This window comes from Hyperolius riggenbachi, chromosome 4, assembly GCF_040937935.1.
Source record: "Hyperolius riggenbachi isolate aHypRig1 chromosome 4, aHypRig1.pri, whole genome shotgun sequence".
Classification (NCBI taxonomy): domain Eukaryota; kingdom Metazoa; phylum Chordata; class Amphibia; order Anura; family Hyperoliidae; genus Hyperolius; species Hyperolius riggenbachi.
The window spans coordinates 7,495,572-7,518,466 of NC_090649.1; the positions used below are offsets into that span (position 1 = coordinate 7,495,572).

The 22,895-nt window shown below is 49.7% G+C and overlaps 1 protein-coding gene across 1 annotated transcript; it reads left to right on the plus strand.

Annotated features, from left to right (window-relative positions):
* The first annotated feature begins 5,671 nt into the window (after positions 1-5,671).
* LOC137571119 (E3 ubiquitin/ISG15 ligase TRIM25-like) lies at positions 5,672-21,059 on the plus strand. The gene is made up of 2 exons (XM_068279827.1): positions 5,672-5,870; positions 16,832-21,059. The coding sequence occupies exon 2, from the start codon at positions 16,838-16,840 to the stop codon at positions 18,398-18,400; it is 1,563 nt and encodes a 520-aa protein (XP_068135928.1). The 5' UTR covers positions 5,672-5,870; positions 16,832-16,837; the 3' UTR covers positions 18,401-21,059.
* The last annotated feature ends 1,836 nt before the right edge of the window (positions 21,060-22,895 follow it).

Genomic DNA, 22,895 nt, shown 5'->3' on the forward strand with positions numbered 1-22,895 from the left:
GTACACCGCTCACCCACCACTGTATAGCATTTCTGTACTGCCACTGTACTGCTGCCAGTCAGCGTGTACTTTAAGGATAAGTGAAATGAGGAAGAAATCCGGTGAAAGAGGGAGGGGCAAGGGAAGAGGTGTTTCCCCTGACGGTTCACGTACAGGCCACAGGGGAGCACCCAAGAAAACCCACTCAATACCGCCCATGTTGTCCAGGACAACCACCCTCACAGATCCAAAAGAACAGGACCAGATAATTACTTGGATGACCTCTCAAGCGTCCAGCAGTGGGTTAAGCAGCACCAGCACATCATCACGCACGAGGTCCGAGTCCTCAGCCAGTTACAAGGAGCCAGTGGGCACAAAGCTGACACAACCGGCAGCGACACCATGCACACAACTGCCAGATAACCAGACGACGTTGGAGTGAGCTGCGCAGAGGTTGTTCTGGGGAGCTCTACTCCACGGCGGCGGCCCCCCACAATGACATATGACGAGTTTGAGGAGATGGAAGAGGAGGGTATGGACAATGTGGACAGAGACCCAGATTTTGTTTGTGAACGAGAACATCGCCGTCGTAGCAGCAGCAAAGATGAGTCTGTTGAAGAACCCACTTCTGCACGAGTTCGCCTTGTGCCACAAGGTAGGCGGCGCGCAATTTCAGGCACCACAAGTGTGGAAGTTCAAGTGAGAGGCAAAAGAGGCGCAAACAGAAATCGCCAGCAAGGCAGGTGCTCCAAAGTCTGGGCTTTCTTTGAAGACTGCACTGAGGATGTTACCATGGCGATTTGCAAGGTGTGCAAGACCCGCCTGAGCAGGGGGAAAAGTATTAACAACCTCTCCACCACCAGCATGAGCCGCCACATGCTATCCAAACATCCCACTCTGTGGGCAAACGCGGCAGGACAGGGTACCACCAGCAACACTGTCTCCCTTGGGTTCACCAGACTCACCACCAGACCCGCCTCAGCAGCCGCAGTAGCCCAGCCATTGCGTGGTTCACAACATTCACAAACATCAGACGACGATGACACTGTCACTTTCCGGACTAGTGCTCTTGAGGTCTCCCAGTGTTCATCAAACACAACAACCAACAGCCCTTCGGTGTGCAGCCCTACGGTTCAGTTGCCTGTGTCGGAGATGTTTGAGCGCAAGAGGAAATTGCCAGCAAATGACCCCCGGGCCGTGGCAGTAACAGCCAGCATGGCCAAGCTTCTGGCCTGCGAAATGCTGCCATATGGAGTGGTGGAGACAAACAGCTTCAAGGGCATGATGTCAGTGGCCATCCCACGTTACGTGGTTCCCAGCCGCTACCACTTTGCGCGCTCTGCAGTGCCTGAGTTGCATGAGCACGTGGTCAGCAAAATAACCCGAAGCTTGAAGAATGCCATTGCCTGCAAGGTTCACCTCACCACTGAAACCTGGACGAGTGCGTTCGGCCAGGGTCGATACATCTCCCTTACCGCGCACTGGGTGAACCTTGTGGAGCCTGGCAGCGATTCCTCACCTGCTACGGTGCGGGTGTTGCCCACGCCGCAAACAGCTGCACCGCCGACCCTCCCACTGGATAACAACAGCAGCACCTACCTCTCTGACTCCTTCTCCTCCAACGCATCTCAAAGCTGTACCTCATCCGGAAACGCTAACCCAGCACCAGCAGCAGTAGGATCGTGGAAGCAGTGCAGCACAGCTGTTGGCATGCGTCAGCAAGCGTTGCTGAAGCTGATCTGCCTTGGGGATAAGCAGCACACAGGGGATGAAATTTGGGGGGGAATAAAGGAACAGACGGATTTGTGGCTGGCACCGCTGGACCTGAAACCGGGCATGAAGCTAGACACCTGGCACGAACTGGCAATGTACGCAATAGAGGTGCTGGCTTGCCCGGCAGCCAGCGTTATGTCGGAACGCTGTTTCAGTGCTGCCGGAGGCATCGTCACAGATCGGCGTATCCGCCTCTCCACAGAAAATGCAGACCGTCTGACTCAAATTAAAATGAATCAATCCTGGATTTGAAACGACTACGCAACACTCCAGGACCCCAACCAAGTAACATGACCAATGAACATCTGGGATGGTTTAGCGTTTCCGGTCCCTGTTTATTGAACCTCTCATCTGTATTACATTTATGACTGCATGGCGGCATAAAGCATTGCTGCTATATCCGCACGCTTTTTGTCCTCATGCAAGGCCTGTGTTGTTGTGTCTCAAAAAGCATGGCCTTCTCCTCCTGCGCCTCCTCCTGTTCCATCACATGTGCTGCTGCTGCTGGGTTAGCGTTGCCAGTCCCTGTTTATGGAACCTCTTATCTTTATTACATTTATGACTGCATGCATGGCGGTAAAAAGCATGCTATCCGCACGCTTTTTGTCCTCATGCAAGGCCTGGGTTGTTGTGTCTCACAAAGCGTGGCCTTCTCCTCCTGCGCCTCCTCCTGTTCCATCACGTCTGCTGCTGCTGGGTTAGCGTTGCCGCCCGGTCCCTGTTTATTGAACCTCTTATCTTTATTACATTTATGACTGCATGGCGGTACAAAGCATGCTATCCGCACGCTTCTTGTCCTCATGCAAGGCCTGGGTTGTTGAGTCTCACAAAGCGTGGCCTTCTCCTCCTGCGCCTCCTCCTGTTCCATCACGTCTGCTGCTGCTGGGTTAGCGTTGCCGCCCGGTCCCTGTTTATGGAACCTCTTATCTTTATTACATTTATGACTGCATGCATGGCGGTACAAAGCATGCTATCCGCACGCTTCTTGTCCTCATGCAAGGCCTGGGTTGTTGTGTCTCACAAAGCGTGGCCTTCTCCTCCTGCGCCTCCTCCTGTTCCATCACGTGTGCTGCTGCTGGTGCTGAGTTAGCGTTACCGGTCCCTTTTCCTGGAACCTCTTCTCTGTATTACACTTATGACTGCATGGCGACAAAAAGCATGTTACCTGTGCAAAGAAACATGACATTTTCCACATTTAAAAGACAGTTTTTCCTTTGAAAATTTACAATCAATTTTCTCAAAAACTATAAGCTCTTTTTCAAATATTTTTTTTCCTCTTGTACCCACTCCCAAGGTGCACATACCCTGTAAATTTGAGGTATGTAGCATGTAAGGAGGCTTTACAAAGCATGAAAGTTCGGGTCCCCATTGACTTCCATTATGTTCGGAGTTCGGGTCGAACACCCAAACATCGCGGCCATGTTCAGCGAACGTTCTCGAATACGAACATCTAGGTGTTCGCCCAACACTAGTTTTGGCCGGTCAGAATGCGAAGTGGCCGGCTCCTGCGGCCAATGTGCGGAACGGGCACGCATATCGGGCTTTGGCCGGCCAGAACGCGTTGTAACTTAACGTGGCCGGCCAAGTCCCGAAGTTTTGCTCACCGCTCCCCGCTGCTCGCATCTCCCCAGGAAGCCCCGCTCATCGCTCCTCCCCCCGCTGCCGGCCTGCCGCTACTCAAACATCTGATCAGGGCGACCAGAGAGACGGAGAGCGGCAGCTCACGCGACCCGCAGGACGCAAACACTTCAATGCAGAAGTGACATCATTGAACACTTCCGCATATGAAGTGTATGAGTCCGGTCGAGTAGCGTGCGCGCTGCCTCCCTCCGCCTCTCTGATTGCCCTGAACGGAGGTCAGAGTAATGCAGGCAGACTCCAGAAAAGCCCCAGCCCAGCAAAGCACCCCAGCCCACTGCCCAGCAAAGCTCCCCAGCTTAAAAAGGTACCCAGCAAAGCCCACCCCCAGCCATGAAGAGCCCCCCCAGCAAAGACCCCCCTCCCCAGACAAGCACAGCAAAGCATTTCCAGCCATGCAGAGCCCCCCAGTAAAACCCCCCCCAGCCATGCATAGTGCCCAGCAAAGCACCCCCAGCTATGCAAAGCGGCCAGCAAAGACCCCCCTCCCCAGCCATGCAAAGCGCACCCCCAGTCATGCAAAGCACCCCCCCAGTCATGCAAAGCACCCAGCAAAGATGCCCCCTCCAGCCATGCAGAGCCCCCACCCCCAGCAAAGACCCCCCCCCCCCATTCATACACAGCAAAGCATTTCCAGCCATGCAGAGCCCCCCAGAAAAGACCCCCCAGCCATGCATAGTGCCCAGCAAAGCACCCCCAGCTATGCAAAGCGGCCAGAAAAGACCCCCCCAACCATGCAGAGCGCCCCCCCTCCCTCCCCCCCTCCCGTTCGCCAGACCATGCAAAGCTCCCAGCCATGCAAAGCACCCCCCGCCAGACCATGCAAAGCTCCCAGCCACGCAAAGTGCCCCCAGCCATGCATCCCCCCCTCATCTGTGACTAATCACCACTGTAGTTTGATCTCTACCTTGTGTGACTGCCACACCAGAGCAGTTAATTTAAAAGCACAGGATGTTAAAAATTTGCTCCCAAGAAAGCAGGATGAAGACACCCTGCAGATTTATTGCAGGATTTGTATCATTTTCTGAGCAGAGAGGAAGTTCCGAGTGCCATTCATGGTGCTGGACAGGACACGGGATGTTCTGGGATTTGTACGTTTTGGACTTTGGCCGACTGACTTTGGCCATTTCTAGAACTGGCCGGCCAATGTCAGAAATTCCCAGCATTGTGGACTTTGGCCGACGTCAAATCGGCCAGTTCTAGAAACGGCCGGCCAATTCTAGAATTGGCCAATTTCTGGTTTTGGCCATAACATATATATAGATCTATATATATATAGATCTATATATATATATATATATATATATATATATATATATATATATATATATATATATATATATAGGTGGTTGGGAGGGGATCAAGGGATACATGGGGGGGGAGAGCTGGATAAAAAAAGTTTATTTTTACACTAAAATCGCACAGCCTGTCACGGCTGCAGGCTGTGCGTCTCTCCCTGTCACACAAGATCCACAGTGACAGGGAGAGGGAGGCGGAACGGCAACTATGTTGCCTTTCGGAGGGTGATCGCTGTGATTGGCTCACAGCGATCACACGGCAGGGAGCCAATCAGTGACGGCTCCTGCCGATACCCGGAAGCCTTAGCTGTCATAAGACAGCTAAGTGCAGCCGGTTCGGTGCGCGCGATCGCGGCGGGGAGCGGCGGCGCCGGTGATAGAGATCTACGCCCTGCCAGCCAGGAGCCCATCAAAACAGGGCGTAGATCTCTATCACTGCGGTCCGCAAATGGTTAAGGTTGAGTTTTGTATGTCAAATGCCACATACATTACCATGTTCCTGTATCTGTACCCAGGGGAAGATCTTTATTAGCAGATCAGCAGAAGACCTCTCTAGTGTGCTGCTGACCCTGGAACCTGGATACATTAAACTATACAGAGATTATACAGGATCTACAGGGAGAAAACACCCTACTCTGACCCTGATCCTCTCCTGTGCCAACTCCAGCACACATTCCTGACCCAGGAACCTGCATACAGCAAACTGTACAGAGATTATACAGGTTCTACAGGGAAACAATGTCCAAATGAGGAGTAAAGAGGAACAGGAGTCAGGATTCCCAAAGAGGGACTGTCCCTCCCAAAAAAAGGACAGATAGGAGCTATGATCTTGGGAACCCATGTTAATAGCCACGATTAGCAGCTTTTATAAGAAACTTTGGCGCTGGAAGCGCCTGATAAAAATAACAGCCAGAGTAGCTGACTTAAATTCATCTGTACTACTGCTGATGTGATGATTACTGTATGCATACTGAATACAGTCCTATGGAGAGGGGAGAGGGGAAGGCACACTCGGACTGCTCAGCCTTTGTTGGTGGTGGACCTTGTCCCAGCCCTGCAGCAAACATTACAGAAATTATACAGAATCTACAGAGAGACAACGCCCAACCCTGACACTCACAGAACTGACACGATCCGAGTGACAACCTCTCATTACTACTCGGCAAACAAACATCTGCAAGGGTAAGTAGCAATGCCTGTATGGTGTAGCCGGGGGTCTCCAGCAGAGCAGAGAGGTGACAGAGGGGATCAGCAGCTGTGTGGTGTGGCCGGGGGTCTCCAGCAGAGCAGAGGGGTGACAGAGGGGATCAGCAGCTGTGTGGTGTGGCCAGGGGTCTCCAGCAGAGCAGAGGGGTGACAGAGGGGATCAGCAGCTGTGGTGTGGCCGGGGGTCTCCAGCAGAGCAGAGGGGTGACAGAGGGGAGCAGCAGCTGTGTGGTGTGGCCGGGGGTCTCCAGCAGAGCAGAGGGGTGACAGAGGGGATCAGCAGCTGTGGTGTGGCCGGGGGTCTCCAGCAGAGCAGAGGGGTGACAGAGGGGATCAGCAGCTGTGTGGTGTGGCCGGGGGTCTCCAGCAGAGCAAAGGGGTGACAGAGGGGATCAGCAGCTGTGGTGTGGCCGGGGGTCTCCAGCAGAGCAGAGGGGTGACAGAGGGGAGCAGCAGCTGTGTGGTGTGGCCGGGGGTCTCCAGCAGAGAAGAGGGGTGACAGAGGAGATCAGCAGCTGTGTGGTGTGGCCAGGGATCTCCAGCAGAGCAGAGAGGTGGCAGAGGGGATCAGCAGCTGTGTGGTGTGGCCGGGGGTCTCCAGCAGAGCAGAGGGGTGACAGAGGGGATCAGCAGCTGTGTGGTGTGGCCGGGGGTCTCCAGCAGAGCATAGGGGTGACAGAGGGGATCAGCAGCTGTGTGGTGTGGCCGGGGGTCTCCAGCAGAGCATAGGGGTGACAGATGGGATCAGCAGCTGTGTGGTGTGGCCGGGGGTCTCCAGCAGAGCAGAGGAGTGACAGAGGGGATCAGCAGCTGTGTGGTGTGGCCGGGGGTCTCCAGCAGAGCATAGGGGTGACAGAGGGGATCAGCTGCTGTGTGGTGTGGCCGGGAGTCTCCAGCAGAGCAGAGGGGTGACAGAGGGGATCAGCAGCTGTGTGGTGTGGCCGGGGGTCTCCAGCAGAGCAGAGGGGTGACAGAGGGGATCAGCAGCTGTGTGGTGTGGCCGGGGGTCTCCAGCAGAGCAGAGGGGTGACAGGGGATCAGCAGCTGTGTGGTGTGGCCGGGGGTCTCCAGCAGAGCAGAGAGGTGACAGAGGGGATCAGCAGCTGTGTGGTGTGGCTGGGGATCTCCAGCAGAGCAGAGAGGTGACAGAGGGGATCAGCAGCTGTGTGGTGTGGCCGGGGGCCTCCAGAAGAGCAGAGGGGTGACAGAGGGGATCAGCAGCTGTGTGGTGTGGCCGGGGGTCTCCAGCAGAGCAGAGAGGTGGCAGAGGGGATCAGCAGCTGTGTGGTGTGGCCGGGGGTCTCCAGCAGAGCAGAGGGGTGACAGAGGGGATCAGCAGCTGTGTGGTGTGGCCGGGGGTCTCCAGCAGAGCAGAGGGGTGACAGAGGGGATCAGCAGCTGTGTGGTGTAGCCGGGGGTCTCCAGCAGAGCAGAGAGGTGACAGAGGGGATCAGCAGCTGTGTGTGGTGGCCGGGGGTCTCCAGCAGAGCAGAAGGGTGACAGAGGGGATCAGCAGCTGTGTGGTGTGGCCGGGGGTCTCCAGCAGAGCATAGGGGTGACAGAGGGGATCAGCAGCTGTGTGGTGTGGCCGGGGGTCTCCAGCAGAGCAGAGGAGTGACAGAGGAGATCAGCAGCTGTGTGGTGTGGCCGGGGGTCTCCAGCAGAGCATAGGGGTGACAGAGGGGATCAGCTGCTGTGTGGTGTGGCCGGGAGTCTCCAGCAGAGCAGATGGGTGACAGAGGGGATCAGCAGCTGTGTGGTGTGGCCGGGGGTCTCCAGCAGAGCAGAGGGGTGACAGAGGGGATCAGCAGCTGTGTGGTGTGGCCGGGGGTCTCCAGCAGAGCAGAGGGGTGACAGGGGATCAGCAGCTGTGTGGTGTGGCCGGGGGTCTCCAGCAGAGCAGAGAGGTGACAGAGGGGATCAGCAGCTGTGTGGTGTGGCTGGGGATCTCCAGCAGAGCAGAGAGGTGACAGAGGGGATCAGCAGCTGTGTGGTGTGGCCGGGGGCCTCCAGCAGAGCAGAGGGGTGACAGAGGGGATCAGCAGCTGTGTGGTGTGGCCAGGGGGGGGGGGGTCTCCAGCAGAGCAGAGAGGTGACAGATGGGATCAGCAGCTGTGTGGTGTGGCCGGTGGTCTCCAGCAGAGCAGAGGGGTGACAGAGGGGATCAGCAGCTGTGTGGTGTGGCCGGGGGTCTCCAGCAGAGTAGAGGGGTGACAGAGGGGATCAGCAGCTGTGTGGTGTGGCCTGGGGTCTCCAGCAGAGCAGAGAGGTGACAGAGGGGATCAGCAGCTGTGTGGTGTGGCCGGGGGTCTCCAGCAGAGCAGAGGGGTGACAGAGGGGATCAGCTGCTGTGTGGTGTGGCCGGGGGTCTCCAGCAGAGCAGAGAGGTGACAGAGGGGATCAGCAGCTGTGTGGTGTGGCCGGGGGTCTCCAGCAGAGCAGAGGGGTGACAGAGGGGATCAGCTGCTGTGTGGTGTGGCCGGGGGTCTCCAGCAGAGCAGAGAGGTGACAGAGGGGATCGGCTGCTGTGTGGTGTGGCCGGGGGTCTCCAGCAGAGCAGAGAGGTGACAGAGGGGATCAGCAGCTGTGTGGTGTGGCCGGGGGTCTCCAGCAGAGCAGAGGGGTGACAGAGGGGATCAGCTGCTGTGTGGTGTGGCCGGGGGTTTCCAGCAGAGCAGAGGGGTGACAGAGGGGATCAGCAGCTGTGTGGTGTGGCCGGGGGTCTCCATCAGAGCAGAGAGGTGACAGAGGGGATCAGCAGCTGTGTGGTGTGGCCGGGGGTCTCCAGCAGAGCAGAGAGGTGACAGAGGGGATCAGCAGCTGTGTGGTTTGGCCGGGGGTCTCCAGCAGAGCAGAGAGGTGACAGAGGGGATCAGCAGCTGTGTGATGTGGCCGGGGGTCTCCAGCAGAGCAGAAGGGTGACAGAGGGGATCAGCAGCTGTGTGGTGTGGCTGGAGGTCTCCAGCAGAGCAGAGAGGTGACAGAGGGGATCAGCAGCTGTGTGGTGTGGCCGGGGGCCTCCAGCAGAGCAGAGGGGTGACAGAGGGAATCAGCAGCTGTGTAGTGTGGCCGGGGGTCTCCATCAGAGCAGAGAGGTGACAGAGGGGATCAGCAGCTGTGTGGTGTGGCCGGGAGTCTCCAGCAGAGCAGAGGGGTGACAGAGGGGATCAGCAGCTGTGTCGTGTGGCTGGGGGTTTCCAGCAGAGAGGTGACAGAGGGGATCAGCAGCTGTGGTGTGGCCGGGGGGGTGGGGTCTCCAGGAGAGCAGAGGGGTGACAGAGGGGATCAGCAGCTGTGTGGTGTGGCCGGGGGTCTCCAGAAGAGCAGAGAGGTGACAGAGGGGATCAGCAGCTGTGTGGTGTGGCTGGGGGTCTCCAGCAGAGCAGAGGGGTGACAGGGAATTTTATTAGGGTGTTGATTGAACTGTAACTGACAAATGATCACCATTCCTTCACAATTCAGTGAACATTCTGTGCCAGAGGACAGAAAGAGTTTGTAAAGAGAGGAAGTATTGTTTATTTGAGATTGCAGAGGGCTTCCAGAGGATATGGGTGTAGGAGCTAATGGCCCAGTCCTGGCTGCTAGAGAGGCCATAAACCCATATAAGTGCCCTCAACTCCAGACTCTCTGGAAGCAAGAGAACCCTTTAGATATGGACATCAATAAGAAGCAGACAAGAAACTGAGAAGCAGAATGGGGCCTGGGCCATAAATCTCCCCCAGTGGGGGCATGAGTGGGAAATGCCAGAGGAGGGGCAGAGGGAGGTTGAACCTAATGATTCACCTAGGAATAATGAATATCCACAATTTGTCATATTTCCATATTCCTGCTAACACCAGCTGTACATAACTAAAGGGGGATTGTCACTTACCAAAATATGAACATTTTAAAAGCTGATTAGTAATTGTGGCATGCAGGGATGCTTGGATACCGCTTTTTACTATCTGGAACTAATTCGGATCCGGATATCCAGATATCTGATCCGGGTCGGATATCCGAATTTGACATTTTTATACCTGAACTGAATTCGGATATCCGACCCCAGTATCCGGCCGAATTCGGATATCCGGCCCCAGTATCGGATATCCGAATTGAAAACAAGAAATGGTCTTTTCAAGGCTTCTTATCCAGTTTTAGAAGCTAAAAACATACCACCACCACCACCACTCTCTCTGGTCTTGCAGGGGTTTGTACTATGTCAAAAGCAAGCTCACATACCTTGGCCAGGAATCAAACCCCGGTTGACTGCGTGGAGGGCAGCTATGCTCACCACTACACCAACAACCACACACACAGGAAAGGACAGCACTTTGAAGTCTGGAAGATTCCAGGGCAAGGGTGGGAAGGATGAAAAGTTTGGTGGCCATGCAACCATTCCTGCTAACCTAAAGCTTACTTATAGACAGTCATATGAGACCTGCAAGACGAGAGAGAGAGAGAGAGAGAGATTGTAATCCGGATATCTGGGAGAAATCCGCGGATATCCTGGTGAAACTATCCGCAGATAGCTATCCGGATATCTGCCCAACTAGACTAGGTGTGTACAGACTGTTGTTCGCGTGATAAGACTGAGTTTGAGCGAACTCAGTCTTATCACGCGAACGACAGTCTGTACACACGCCGGATTTGGCGTGCGGACGACTGAACAACGGGACGTTCAAACGACCCGTCGTTCGCAAAAATCAGACGTGTGTATGGGCCTTTAACTGTGGGCAAAAGACATGGCCCCCACCAGGAACAGAATTCTCATCATTTACTATATAACATTCACTGAAATCAAAACATGGACAGTATAATACATGTGTTATGTAAGTAGATCAAGTATTTATCTACTTATATATGTGGTTTTTTTTTCCCTGGCATAGTATGGCTAATCCTACTGCTTTAAATCCTTTAACGAGGATCTGTTATGGAGGGCAAGTCTGCGATCCATTCAAGTGAAAGGTATGCACTGACTGCCAGGTATAATACAATGTGCAGTCAAAGATGCAGTGAAAGGTATGCAGCAGTGGTGCTCATCCGGATTCCAGATATCCGGGTAACCCGGATATCCAAACTTTTTTCAGCTATCCGATTTGGATTCAGATTCTGGATTTTTTTTTTCAAATCCGGAAAGCTATCTGCGGATATCTGGTCGTATACCCCGAATATACGTGGATATCAGGCGGATATCCAGATCCGAATACTGTAACTAAGGAGATGACATCATTGAGCCAATCAGAGGGCTCCCAGCAGAAGCCCTAGCAACCAATCACAGAAGGGAACCTTGGCCAGCCCCACCTGACCTCATTGAGCCAATCAGAGGGCTCCCAGCCTAATCCCTGGCACCCAATCACAGAAGGGAACCCTGGCCAGCCCCCCTGTGGGTGCCATGATGAGAAATCTCATCCTGTGTGACTGCTCAGCAGTGGTGCTCGGATACCCCTTTTCAAAATCCGGATCCGATTCGGATCCGGATACTCAGATATCCGATCCGGGTCGGATATCCAAGTGCAAAATTTTGCGATCCGAATCGGATTTCCAACCTCAGTATCCAGGGTTTCCGGCTGGATTCGGATATCTGGATAGAAAAAACGGAAGTGGCCTTTAAATTGCTTTAAAAACGTTTTTTGGGGAGTAAGTGTAGCATCATTATTTTTTAAAGGGAAACACTAATTGATGATGTGGGGACTTAAAATCCCCCCCCCCCCCCCCCAAAAAAAAAATAAAATAAAATTGGCTGCGTGCGCTCACGTAGGTGGGTGGGTGCACAGTGAATAACAGGTAGGTAAATGCAGTGGGTATTACAATGTACACTTGTCACACACAGACAGGTAACAGGCAGGCACATTGACACTGTGTGTGCTCACGTACGTAGGTGGGTGCACTGTGAACAACAGGTAGGTAGGTATATGCAGTGATAGGTATTCCAATGTGCATCTGTCACACATAGACAAGTAGCGGACAGGCACAGTGACACTGCGTGTGCTCAGCTCACGTAGGTAGGTGGGTGCACTGTGAACAACAGGCAGGTAGGTATATGCATTGATGGGTATTACAATGTGCACCTGTCACACACACACAGGTAGTCACTGAATGTGCTGGGCCTGGCAGTGGCACACACACAGGTAGTCACTGAATGTGCTGGGCCTGGCTGGCAGTAGCACACACAGTCAGGAATTGTCAAGGCTGTCTATGCAACACAAGTGTCAGTGGGACACACACAAAAAATAGATCACAGGAACAAGATTAGCTCTCAAAAGAGCTGTTGAGGGGTGCTATTTTAGCAATAAGAATCAGCAAGGAGCACGCTAACAAGCCAAGAGCCTAACTAATCTTTCCCTCTGAGAGTCTGCAGCAGCTCTCCCTTCTCTAATTACTGCAGGCACACAAGTAAAATGGCTGATGCTGCCTGCCTTTTATAAGGGGGGAGTGGCTCCAGGAGGGAGTGTAGCCTAATTGGCTACAATGTGCCTGCTGACTGTGATGTAGAGGGTCAAAGTTGACCCTCGTGATGCATTATGGGGGCGAACCGAACTTCCAGTAAAGTTTGTGGTTCTCCGCGATCGCGAACCATGGAAGTTCGTCGGGAACCGTTCGGGCCATCTCTACTGAGGTGCTGCCAGGGAGACATGGCATTTTCATGTATTTTATTATATCTCTATTTTCCCTAATGAGGGGGGTGGATCTGGTTTAGAAGTGCAGAGTCCACCCATCTCTTGTTATGATCTCCACCCTGGCAGAGAGAAGGTTAAGAGCCAATGTTGAGGCCTTCATGTGACCTTTGCCTGTCCCTTACCTTTTAAACACTCAGCAGATTCACAGTCATTTCCCTGATTGTCTCAGCACCAGTTATTTTTCCTTCCCCCTTTTTTTTCTTTTTTCTTTTCTTTTCCTTTTTCTCTTTTTTTTTTTTTTGCAGACATCAGTTGTAATAATTTAATAGACTGGCCAGTTGAACCAATAATGTCAGCCACTTTCCAGGCTACACGTTTGTAGTTTGCATCATAGTCTGCTTCAAACATTTTCTTTTCCTTGATTTTAATCTCCCTTTCTCTATTCTTAATTTTACCCAAGAATTTAGTATACCAGCAAATATCCCCTTCCCCCACCCCCAGCTCCCCTTCCCCCAGCTCCCCTCCCCCATTCCACTCATTTCATATTCATAAAGATCAGCATTTATCATAAAATTAGGCCTGTCAGGCCAACTTGCCTTCATCAATGCGTACCGATAGGCGGCCATCTCAGGACACTCTATCTCACAACAATTGTCAAAAAAGAAAAGAGAAGGAGAGAAATAGAAAAAAAAAAGAAAAAGAAAGAAAGGAAAAAGAAAATTAGGGCTTTGGCAAATAAAACATCAATCTCTTCTAGGATTCATGGGTCTGTATGTGTCTTTTATTAACCTCTAAAACACTTATCTATATACAGTGGTTTGCAAAAGTATTTGGCCCCCTTGAAGTTTCCCACAAGTTGTCATATTACTGCCACAAACATGCATCAATTTTATTGGAATTCCACGTGAAAGGCCAATACAAAGTGGTGTACACGTGAGAAGTGGAACGAAAATCATTCCAAACATTTTTTACAAATAAATAACTGCAAAGTGGGGTGTGCATAATTATTCAGCCCCCTGAGTCAATACTTTGTAGAACCACCTTTTGCTGCAATTACAGCTGCCAGTCTTTTAGGGTATGTCTCTACCAGCTTTGCACATCTAGAGACTGAAATCCTTGCCCATTCTTCTTTGCAAAACAGCTCAGCTCAGTCAGATTAGATGGACAGCGTTTGTGAACAGCAGTTTTCAGATCTTGCCACAGATTCTCGATTGGATTTAGATCTGGACTTTGGCTGGGCTAATCGAAAACATGGATATATTTTGTTTTAAACCATTCCATTGTTGCCCTGGCTTTATGTTTAGGGTCGTTGTCCTGCTGGAAGGTGAACCTCCGCCCCAGTCTCAAGTCTTTTGCAGTCTCCAAGAGGTTTTCTTCCAAGTTTGCCCTGTATTTGGCTCCATCCATCTTCCCATCAACTCTGACCAGCTTCCCTGTCCCTGCTGAAGAGATGCACCCCCCGAGCATGATGCTGCCACCACCATATCTGACAGTGGGGATGGTGTGTTCAGAGTGATGCTCAGTGTTAGTTTTCCGCCACACATAACGCTTTGCATATTGGCCAAAAAGTTCAATTTTGGTCTCATCTGACCAGAGCATCTTCTTCCACATGTTTGCTGTGTCCCCCACATGGCTTGTGGCAAACTGCAAACGGGACTTCTTATGCTGTCTGTTAACAATGCCTTTCTTCTTGCCACTCTTCCATAAAGGCCAACTTTGTACAGTGCATGACTAATAGTTGTCCTATGGACAGATTCCCCCACCTGAGCTGTAGATCTCTGCAGCTCATCCAGAGTCACCATGGGCCTCTTTACTGGAAAATACAAATTATTGATGCCAAGAACCGCAAAGCTCACAAACTTGGTCACTGAGTGACTGTGTGTCAAGGTTACAAAAAGTGGGTGGAGTCAAAAACAAATTTTACTGGGAAAATATAAACTGCAGCCATTCTTACACTGTTAATGGCAGGGCTCTCAAACTTTGCCCAGGTGGTCACTGGGTTAATATTCAGGGAAGTGGGTGGAGCCTATAATAGCCAATCAAAATTCACCTGTTCATTTTCAAGTGGAATATTTAATTTGCTGCAATTTTTACACTGGTAATAGCAGATGCCTCAAACCTGCTACAGTTGATCACTGGGTGACTGTGGTTCAAATGCTGGAGAGGGGCGGAGCCACAAACAGCCAATCTGATTTGTTTAATTTCTATGGGAATATATAAATTATTGATGCCAAAGCTCACAAACTTGGTCATTGAGTAATTGTGTGTTAGAGTTAGAAAAAGTGGGCGGAGCCAACACCAGGCAACGCCGGGCCATCAGCTAGTCTACATATAAAACACACTGACACCATAGGCGTTTAATCACTTGATCTAAGATCTAGGGGGCAGCATTTGGAAAAACAGTTTGGACCACCTAAAGCTTGCCTCCTCTCCGCTTTCCTGCCTGCCTTCCGGGCACACACCCTAACCGCCTCATCCCCGTATCCCCGTCCTCTTTTGACCAGAGGCACCCTTCCCTATGACATCATAAGCAAATAAATGTGAGGCATGCTACGGTAAAACATCTGATAGGTCATTGCTACTGATCGAGAACAGTGATTGGCCCAATGATGGTAGAATGATCCCGTCCACCAGACCATTGGCACCAGTCAGCAAAAGGAGTAGGGGCAGATGTGATTGGCTGGCCTTGTGCCAGCACCCCCGACTGACTGGTTGCGTGCCATGGTGGCCATGGTGATCTCTCGCAAGTGATGGGGTTGATATGGGGGGTATGTATTATATGAGGTGTATATGATTGAAGGTAAATATCTACGGTATCTATCTATCTATCTGTCTATCTATCTACCTACTGTATGTATCTGTGTTTGGGTGGGGCACTGCCTCCAAAATGTTGCTTAAAGGAGTTCTGTGGGGGGTTGTGGAAGAGAAAAACAGACACTTACCTTGGGCTTCTATCAGCCCTGTGCAGCGGTAATGTCCCACGCCGTCCTTCTCCCATCTGCCGTTCTCCGCCGCCGGCCCCGGTCTAAGCGGCATGGGATCCAACTGCGGCTGCGCTAGAGTGGCCGCGCACCCGCTCGCTTCCGCCTGCGTCATCGGAAGCTTACTGCGCAAGCGCAGTACAAGGCTCCGTTGTACTGCGCCTGCGCAGTAAGCCTCAGATGACGCGAGCGGAGGCATGGCAACGCGCATTATTCCTCTGTATGTCAAACGAATAATAGCCCGGTGCCGGCTGCGGGGAACGGCGGATGGGAGCAGGACGTCGTGGGACATTACCGCTGCATGGGGCTCATAGAAGCCCAAGGTAAGTGGCAGTTTTTCTCTTCAGAAACCCCCACAGAACCCCTTTAAGGCAGCGGAAAGTCTAGAAACGGCCCCACCTTATTATACCCAGTTCCAGCAGAGAGCCTGCACACTCTTATATAGCTCAGAACCTGTTTCTCTGGAATGCAGCCTAGCAGGTTAGGTTTGTGTAGCCTTGGGAAATACTCTGGCAGCAGAACTTGTCTAAACCAAACCCAACTCGACACATTGCTAACCTGAAGGAAGACTAAAGGATAAAATATAACTTTTACTAATGCAATTGAACAGGAGAGGTGCAACTACTGCTTGTTAGAAATGGTTACCTAAAGTCGGGGTACAGGTACGTTTATGTATCTGAAAAGCCTGTATAGATCACTGTTTAGGCATACAAATCACACCGCTAAACTGCTTGCTATTAGTTACTGCTGACTACATAAATGAGTGAACCCCACCACCAACCCTACATGTTTCACCCAGTCAAAATGGGAGGCTTCGTCAGAGGACAAAGTGCTTAGTGTCGAGGTGCTAGTGCAAAGAAACCTGATATTAAATATACATTTCAGATATGAAAAGCAAAAAATGGCCTTTCAGCCATAGAGCAGCAGCTGCACCGTGTCCCCTGACGAAGCCCCCCATTTTGAGGGGGCGAAACATGTAGGGTTGGTGGTGGGGTTCACTAATTTATGTAGTCAACGGTAACTAATAGCAAGCAGACGAGGGGTGCAATTTGTATGCCTAAACAGTGATACATACAGTCTTTTCAGATCCATAAACCTACCTGTACCCCGGCTTCAGGTAACCATTTCTAACAAGCAGTAGTTGCACCTCTCCCTTTTAATTGCATTAATAAAAGTTATGTTTTATACTTTAGTCTTCCTTCAGGTTAGCAATGTGTTGAGTAATTTAATCAGGTAGTGTGTATTTCTAAACCAAACCCGACTCAAGAATCTTTATCGTCCCCACCTGTACACATACCCACATTATTCCATAGCATCTGCCACTTCCTGGTTGTAACAATTCTTCTCACTTGTTTTGCAGTTAGTGATGGCATCTGCAAATCTGAAGAAGGAGATAGATTGTTCCATCTGTCTGAACATTTACACAGATCCAGCAACGCTAAGATGTGGTCACAGCTTCTGCCGGATCTGTATTGAGCGTTTCCTGGATTCACAGGAGGCGTCTGGAAGGTATTCCTGCCCGGAATGTAGAGAAGAGTTTGAAGAACGGCCAGCATTGCACAAAAATATAGTGCTGCATAACATCGTGAGGAGCCTGCTGAGTGCTCCACCAAAAGAGAAGGAGACCGGGGTCTTCTGCACTTACTGTGTGGATTCTCCAATACCGGCTGTTAAAACCTGCCTGCATTGTGAAGCTTCTTTGTGTGAAAAACATATGAAAGTCCACAGCAAGTCACCAGAACACGTCTTATGTGACCCCACCACTTCCTTGGGGAACAAGAAATGCTCCGTCCATAAGAAACTCCTGGAGTATTACTGCACTGAGGACTCTGCCTGTATCTGTGCATCCTGCTCAGATGATGAACATCAAGGACACCAGGTGGAGACTGTGGCTGAGGCCTCTGAGAAGAGGAAGACTAAACTAGGAGATTTTATGACAGAAGTCATTAAAATAAAACAGGAGGCTGAGAAAACAGTTCAGAGTATGCAGGAAAATAAGAGAAAAGTAAAAGTAAATGCAGTTGATGTAACAAAGAAAGTCACCACTATCTTCAGAGACCTCAGAAGACGACTGGACACCCTGGAGAGGAGAGTTCTGGGTGACATATCCTGGCAGGCAGAGGGGGCATCACGTACGTGTGACTATGACATCCAGCAGCTGGAGATGAAGGTGGAGGAGCTGTCCAGGAAGATCCATCAGATAGAGGAACTGTGTAGCATGACTAATCCACTGACTGTCCTACAGGAATCAGACACAGGTGACTTGTGTGACACGGAGGAGGGACACTTTGAGGACATACAACTCCACGGTAGAGGGAATCTGGATGTGGCTGGCATCTCACATACATTATACACAGGGTTATCTGCAATCATAACAGGGGCGAATAGAGGAATGTATATACCAAAACCAGAAGCTTTGTCTCTGGATGTAAACACAGCTTTTAATAACGTACATATATCAGATGACAAGAAAATTGCATCCAAGTCACCACTTCAACATCGTGATTATACACCGGAAAGATTTCAGGTGTATCCTCAGGTGTTGAGCAGCCAGAGTTTCAACTCTGGGCAACATTACTGGGAAGTGGATGTTGGAGAATCGGATGACTGGAGAGTCGGAATGTGTTACCCCAGTATATCCAAGAATGATGGCTATTCCTTGATTGGATATAGTGGCAACTCCTGGTGTTTAATGAGTTCTGGTAAAGAATACAAAGTTATGCATGGTTATGCTGAGACTCCATTACCTCACAGTGTCTCAGCTAATAGAATCAGGATCTGCCTGGATTACTGGGCCGGGCTCATCTCATTTTATGAGTTTGGTATCCCGATCCGACATCTCCACACCTTCACTGCCACCTTCACTGAGCCCCTCCATGCTGTATTATATGTGGAAAAGGGTCGTGTACAAATAGTTGGGGAGATTTAGGGAATGTAAAGCAATCTGTGAAAAGTCTGGTGACATCACTGAGGGAGGAGTTGTAAGGGGGCAACTGTGGGAACATCCCATACAGTAATATCAAACAGAGGCACAGAAACTGTGCTGGGGACATCTGGGGCAGAATATTAGATCACTGGCATCACATCATTGTGCAGCTAAACTCAATGCTGAAACACTTAGGCCAGGAATTATAAAAACAAAAAAACAAAAACAAGATTTATTAACGCAGAATAAATCCTGCTCCCAATATATGTGGAAAATGACCCATATGTCCCAGTATAGTTCAGTCCGCATCACTTCCCCGTGACTTTATCATCGATTTCCCATCACCTCCTCATTGTTTTTCCATCACTTCCCCATGCCTCACATATCACTTCCTCATAACTTCCCCATCGCTTCCTCATCACTTCCCACTCTTCCCCATCGCTTCCCTATGACTTTCTCATCGCTTCCTAATCACTTCCCCATCGCTTCCTCATCACTTCCCACTCTTCCCCATCGCTTCCCTATGACTTTCTCATTGCTTCCTCATCACTTCCCCATTGCTTCCTCATCACTTCCCACTCTTCACCATCGCTTCCTCATCACTTTCTCATCGCTTCCCCATGACTTTCTCATTGCTTCCTCATCACTTCCCCATCGCTTCCCCATGACTTTCTCATTGCTTCCTCATCACTTCCCCATCGCTTCCCCATGACTTTCTCATTGCTTCCTCATCACTTCCCCATCGCTTCCTCATCACTTCCCCATGACTCACTCATCACTTCCCCATCGCTTCCTCATCACTTCCCCATGACTTTCTCATCGCTTCCTCATCACTTCCCACTCTTCACCATTGCTTCCTCATCACTTTCTCATCGCTTCCCCATGACTTTCTCATTGCTTCCTCATCACTTCCCCATCGCTTCCTCATCACTTCCCCATGACTCACTCATCACTTCCCCATCGCTTCCTCATCACTTCCCCATGACTTTCTCATCGCTTCCTCATCACTTCCCACTCTTCCCCATCGCTTCCTCATCACTTCCCCATGACTCACTCATCACTTTCCCATGACTCACTCATCACTTCCCCATCGCTTCCCTATGACTTTCCCATTGCTTCCCCATCACTTCTTCGTCATTTTCTCATCACTTTCCCATCACTTTACCATGACTTTCTCATTGGTTCCTCATCACTTCCCCTTCAGCCCCATCACTTCTCCATGACTTTCTTATCACTTTCCTTTTGCTTCCTCATTACTTCTTCATCACTTTCCCATGACTTTCTCAACGCTTCCTCATCACTTCCCTATGACTTTATCATTGGTTTCCCAACACTTCCCTATCACTTCTTTATCACTTCCTCATCACTTCCCCATCACTTTCTCACCAATTTCCCATACTTCCCCATCAGTTCTCCATCACTTTGCTATCACTTCCTCATGGTTTTCCCATCACTTCTCTGTCACTTCCATATCGCTTCAACATCACTTTCCCATTAGTTTCTCATCTCCTTTGCATCACTTCCCCATGGCTTTCTCATCACTTCCCCATCACTTCCTCATCGTTTTTCAATCACTTCCTCATTACTTCCCCTTCTTCTCCATCACGTCTCCATGACTTTTTCATTGCTTTCCCATCGCTTTCCCATCACTTCTTCATCACTTCCCCATAACTTTCTCAACGCTTCCCCATCACTTCCCCATCGCTTTCTTATTGCTTCCTCATCACTTCCCCATCGCTTCCTTATCACTTCCCCATCACTTCCCCATGACTTTATCATTGCTTTGCCATCACTTCCCTGTGATTTTCTCATCCATTTCCCATCACTTCCCCATCACTTATTAACACTTCTCCATCGCTTCCCCATCTCTTTCCCATTGCTTCCTCATCGCTCACCCATCACTTCCCCATCAATTTCACATTGCTTCCCTATCACAGGTCCCCTAATGGCCACGCCGCTCAGTGCCTTCCAATGTATTTTAACCCAAAGACTGTCCAACCTCTTGGACGCAATTGATGAGTTGAAACCGCTGGAATTTTGCCACAGACAGGCTAGAATAGGGCTTGCGAACTACAGTAAGGCCGGGTTTCCACTGCTGCGAATCCGGGCCGATTCCCCGCCCACAAATTCGGATGGATTTCAGCAGCCTATAGAAGTCTATGAGAGCCATCCGAATTTTGGGCAAGGAAAAATCTGAGGCCCTGCAGCATCATTTCATGCGTAGCTGTCCGAATCCCATAGCCGCACATAGCACGGCTAGAGGGATTCGGCTGTGAGAGGCAGCAGCTCGCAAGACGCATGCCGCAGCACAAATGGAAACCTAGCCTAACACAAATTACACACTATTTCAAGGTACAAAGCTGCCACCACTTCTGTAGAAGGACAGAAGACCTAATCTAACTGATTCTAAGACCTGCGGATCAAAAAGGTTAAAACACACTCTATTTTATCTGGCTATATAAACAGTAGTGGCGACTCTTTGGAAAGCTAGGGTGTGTGCTGTGTGGCTGAATAGTAGGTGTAGCTGAGAAATAAATGACTTTAGAGTATTTTATTAATAAATTCAATATAAATATTATATACAGAAAATCATTAAAAGTAACAATTAGACAATGATAACCCAGTGTAAAATAAAAAGGGAAATAAATAAATGAATACTTAAGTTTCAGATGAAATATGTTTATTTGTGGAACAAGTTAAAATCCTTTGTCTCAGACCAAAGTTCAAGCAAGATGGCCACTGGCTCAGGCCTCAGGTCAGCAGCATGCTCTTATTACGTTGTTAACATGGAGGACTGGGGAGGAGTTCAAGTCAAGTCCTTTTCAATGACCCAGGTTTTCGGGCTGGATCTCAGGGTCAGCCCCTGGGCTGTACTGGGTGTGGCTAACCTTTTGGGTGGAACGTTGGAGTCCACAAAAATATGACATTTCCATATTTCCTCTCCCACTTCCCGCACACAAATAACAATCACAGATTCACAGTCCTCAGAATATGACAATTCTTATGATATCAGACTTGGATAGTGTCACATGATCTGGCACAAAGCAGCTGAATACCACAGTGGCTGGGTATGTCAGTGGCATAAATATAATAGTAAAATATTCAGGGGATCTGGACCGGCAGAATGATATAATTTCCATACCTATCATATAAATGGTATTCCTTAACCACTTCACTCCAAAGTGTTTTTTACCGTAACAGATGAGAACGATTTTCACCTTTCAGTGCTCATCCCTTTCATTTGCCAATATCTTAATCACTACTAATCACAATGAAATGATCTACATCTTGTTTTTTTCACCACCAATTTTTGAGGTTGATATTTGTTTTCAGTAATTACTTTATTTTCTATGCATTTTAAAGGGAAAAACAAGGAAAAAATGAAAAACAAAATACACTATTTCTCCAATTTCATCCCCTATAGTTTTAATATAAATATGGCTACTGTGCATAAAACCCACCAACCCACCAACACACACTAGCAATTCTCACTCTGCTGTCGAGCGGCCTGCACTTAGACTGGCGTTTACATACTCTGGGTCAGCTTCAAGCTTTAGGCCAGAGTATGAGAACGCCACACACCCAATGCAATCACATGGTAGCAAGGCACAATCCAAGCATATGATCAAGCACTGAACTTGTAATGAAATTACACTGCAGTCTCTCTCTAGGAGATGCAAGCTCTGCTTAGTACGTCAGAAGACAGGCTTATTAAATAAAGATTTAATATTCCAAAAAGTGGAACAGTGCAGAAAGAAATATATAACAAATATTTACATGAAAACAAAGTAAAAAAGTACAAAGGTACACAACAAGACAGTTTGCAAAAATAAAAATGGGAATAACTGAAGAATCAACGTTACCAGCACGAAGTGGGTTTTTTTTTTTTTTTGGGGGGGGGGGCGCAGCTGGTCAGAAACCAGGGTAGTCCAAGTTTCTTGCTATCTCCTGGGGAACTACCAATTCTGTGTCTTCCACACTGATTTTTTATAGCAAGAAGCGTAACCTGAGGCTACCAATCCAGAAAAAATATAATTTACTCAGAGGGTGATGTCATGGTTTGCAAAGACCTCTGTAACATCCCAGCTTGCTATTATATGCACATTTCACAGGTTCCTTTCTGCATCCACTCTTTGTAGCCTCTGAGACACCGAATACAGTCCAGATATTTACATTTGACAATAAGGTCTTTGCATTGACCTTAGCTTAACAATGCCTATGGCCAGGTTCTTTCAGACACGTGTGCTACTGAATGTCAGCTGCTGGCAGGGGCAATATTTACATGTCGTTATGTGTAAACTTCCGAGGGAATTCAAACGCTCACCCCTTTGCATTGGAGATGGAGAGTCTGCACGCTCTCCCAATGAACCACATTGCCTAGGCCTACACAAAATGAAGCTCATACAGAAAATGGAGGTGCCCACAAGATACTAGTTACACAAACTGCCTGCTATATCACAACAATCATGAATACCGACTTGTGATTAGTGATTACATG